Source organism: Selaginella moellendorffii, unplaced genomic scaffold (genome assembly GCF_000143415.4).
Source record: "Selaginella moellendorffii unplaced genomic scaffold, v1.0 SELMOscaffold_38, whole genome shotgun sequence".
Classification (NCBI taxonomy): Eukaryota; Viridiplantae; Streptophyta; class Lycopodiopsida; order Selaginellales; family Selaginellaceae; genus Selaginella; species Selaginella moellendorffii.
The window spans coordinates 1,033,049-1,035,428 of NW_003314299.1; the positions used below are offsets into that span (position 1 = coordinate 1,033,049).

General features: G+C 48.9%; 1 protein-coding gene across 1 annotated transcript; it reads left to right on the forward strand.

Annotated features, from left to right (window-relative positions):
- Nucleotides 1-750: 750 nt before the first annotated feature.
- Nucleotides 751-2,259, forward strand: LOC9658959 (shikimate O-hydroxycinnamoyltransferase). Its single transcript, XM_024683818.1, has 2 exons — nucleotides 751-1,174; nucleotides 1,233-2,259. Exons 1-2 carry the CDS (start codon nucleotides 755-757, stop codon nucleotides 2,169-2,171), a joined length of 1,359 nt encoding a protein of 452 aa, XP_024539586.1. The 5' UTR covers nucleotides 751-754; the 3' UTR covers nucleotides 2,172-2,259.
- The last annotated feature ends 121 nt before the right edge of the window (nucleotides 2,260-2,380 follow it).

Below are 2,380 nucleotides of genomic sequence, written 5' to 3' on the forward strand. Positions count from 1 at the left end.
GTGCAATCGCAAAAGCTTTTTTCGCTTTTCATCTCTTTGATTTTACATTCCCTCGATTTTGCAGAAGAATGCATTCGAATGGGAATACGAAGGAATACACCACTCCCCGGATGCCATTCGAATTACACAGAGCACTGCCAGATTAGATTTGAAACTTTACCATCGTCCCTTCATCTCCATCGACTGTTTGTCTGAGTACCGAGTCAAGCCACTTGGGAAGACTCCGTGGTCGTCTAACCCAGACGACCCAACTGCGCCACAATAGACCATGCACCCGTCGACTCCACTGGCCGCGAAAAAAAGAAATTTCATGATCAAATACGATACCATTGCTGAGATTTGAACCCTTGCCCGGCAGCACAGAAGGAAGACGTCGACTTAGACACGGCACTGAGGACAGCTGCTTTTACTACAGGACTAAGCCCACGGGACGCGGAAGAATTTTGTTAACTATTGTCATGAGAGGGTAGAATGCTTAGTTTTTGTATTAAAGACATTAAAGAATGTATATACACATTTCATTGAATCCTTGCGGCAAAACAGCGACAGAGTGGAGTTGATAAAATTTTCCCTCTATATATTTTATACTAGGGTGGGTGCCAACTCTAATCTTTGAGCCTCACAGTGAACGTGCAAAACATGTACACAAGATCCTTGTCATGATCGAGCCTTGGTGGTTATGGATCACAACCAAGCAGGCTTTGCATCCCATTATATATATTATTAGGTTGTACATATGTTTCTCTCATCAACAATGGCCAGTGTTGTGACCGTGTTGGGGTCTTGGACTGTCAAGCCCGAAACTCCGACTCCACAACCCCGGACTCACAAGCTCTCCAATCTCGACTTCCACATCTCCTTTGAGAATTACACCAAGCAAGTCTACTATTTCCCGCCATCTAGCAGGGATGATCTTGTCGCGAGCTTGAGAACTTCGCTGTCCGGAGTGCTTGTCCCGTTTTATGTCTTGGCAGGGCGGGTGCGCAGGGCGGAAGATGGTCACAAGCTGGAGGTGGATTGCAACGACGCTGGCGTCTCGTTTGTGGAGGCGAGTGCCCCCGATGCCAGCTTCAGCGATTGGAAAAACATGGCGTTTTGCTCCATCGAGCAGCATCTCAATCCTTCGGAAGTGGCCATTACGGATCCAGACACTGCTCCGATCTTCAAAGTTCAGGCAGGTTTCTTGATATCGCAGTTAATTCTTCAATATTTCATGGAATTCCTGAATCTAGGTGACGAAGTTCAAGTGTGGTGGGATCGCATTAGGGATCTTAACGGCCGAAGTGGTGCTGGATGGATCCTCATTCTTTGCGTTTGTGAATGCTTGGTCCGAAATCCACCGAGGCCTGCCGCTTTCGAGGCCTCCGGTATTTGCCTCTAACATTTTCCAGGCCAGGCAGCCCCCAGCGATCATTCTGCCAGTCCGCGACTACTACTCCTCTCCGATCTATAACACTCACTCGGCCAAAGCAACCGACGTAACATCCGAGTACGCAGTGAAGATGTTTGAGATGGATCCTGACCAAGTCGACGATCTTATCCGTGACGTTCACAGTGGTCCGTACAGCTATGGCCGCCCTCCAACCTCGTTCGAGGCAACGAGCGCCATGATCTGGAAAGCTATCACCGAGGCCAGAGATCTCCAAGACTCGATCATCACAAGCTACGTCTATGCGATCTCTCTCAAGGGCAAGAACCGCTGGAACCCCCCAGTCCCAGCCTCGTACATTGGCAACAGCATCCACTCGCCATGCCTCACTGCCAAGGCCGGGGACATCAAATCCCGCCATCTCTCCTACGCTGCGAGGCTCTTCCACGAGGATATCCTAAGCACCACTCAAGAACACATGCAATCCGCCATCGATTGGATGGAGATGGAGCTGGGCAGAGGAAGGAAGATCAATCTAAATGGTGATTTTGTGTCGGGGACTGGGATCTACAGCACGAGCTTGCACAGTTTCCCTGTGTACAGCGTTGATTTTGGATGGGGAAAGACTGTACACTACTCTCTGGTAATGCAGCCGCCGTGGTATGGGAACGGTGTCACGGTGATTCTCCCCAGCCCGAGAGGAGGAAGGCACCGGCGGCTGCTCATCTCGCTACCTGCAATCCATATGAAGAAGCTCGTGAACCATGAATTCTTCCGCAAGTATACTACTCTGGGATCGTAGGAAAGATCACTGGTTCATATCTATGGGGTTTGAGAATTGGTGTTGGTAATTTATTTATTTGTAACCTTATGCAACGAACCAATCAAATATTACTGCAACTGTCGGATCTTTGGACCGGGGCCGGGAGTGAAGTCTTTTGCTTTTGGCCAATAGGACCATTTAGCAAGAGAAGAAAAAATTGCAACATGTATCTTGGGGTAAATATAGTG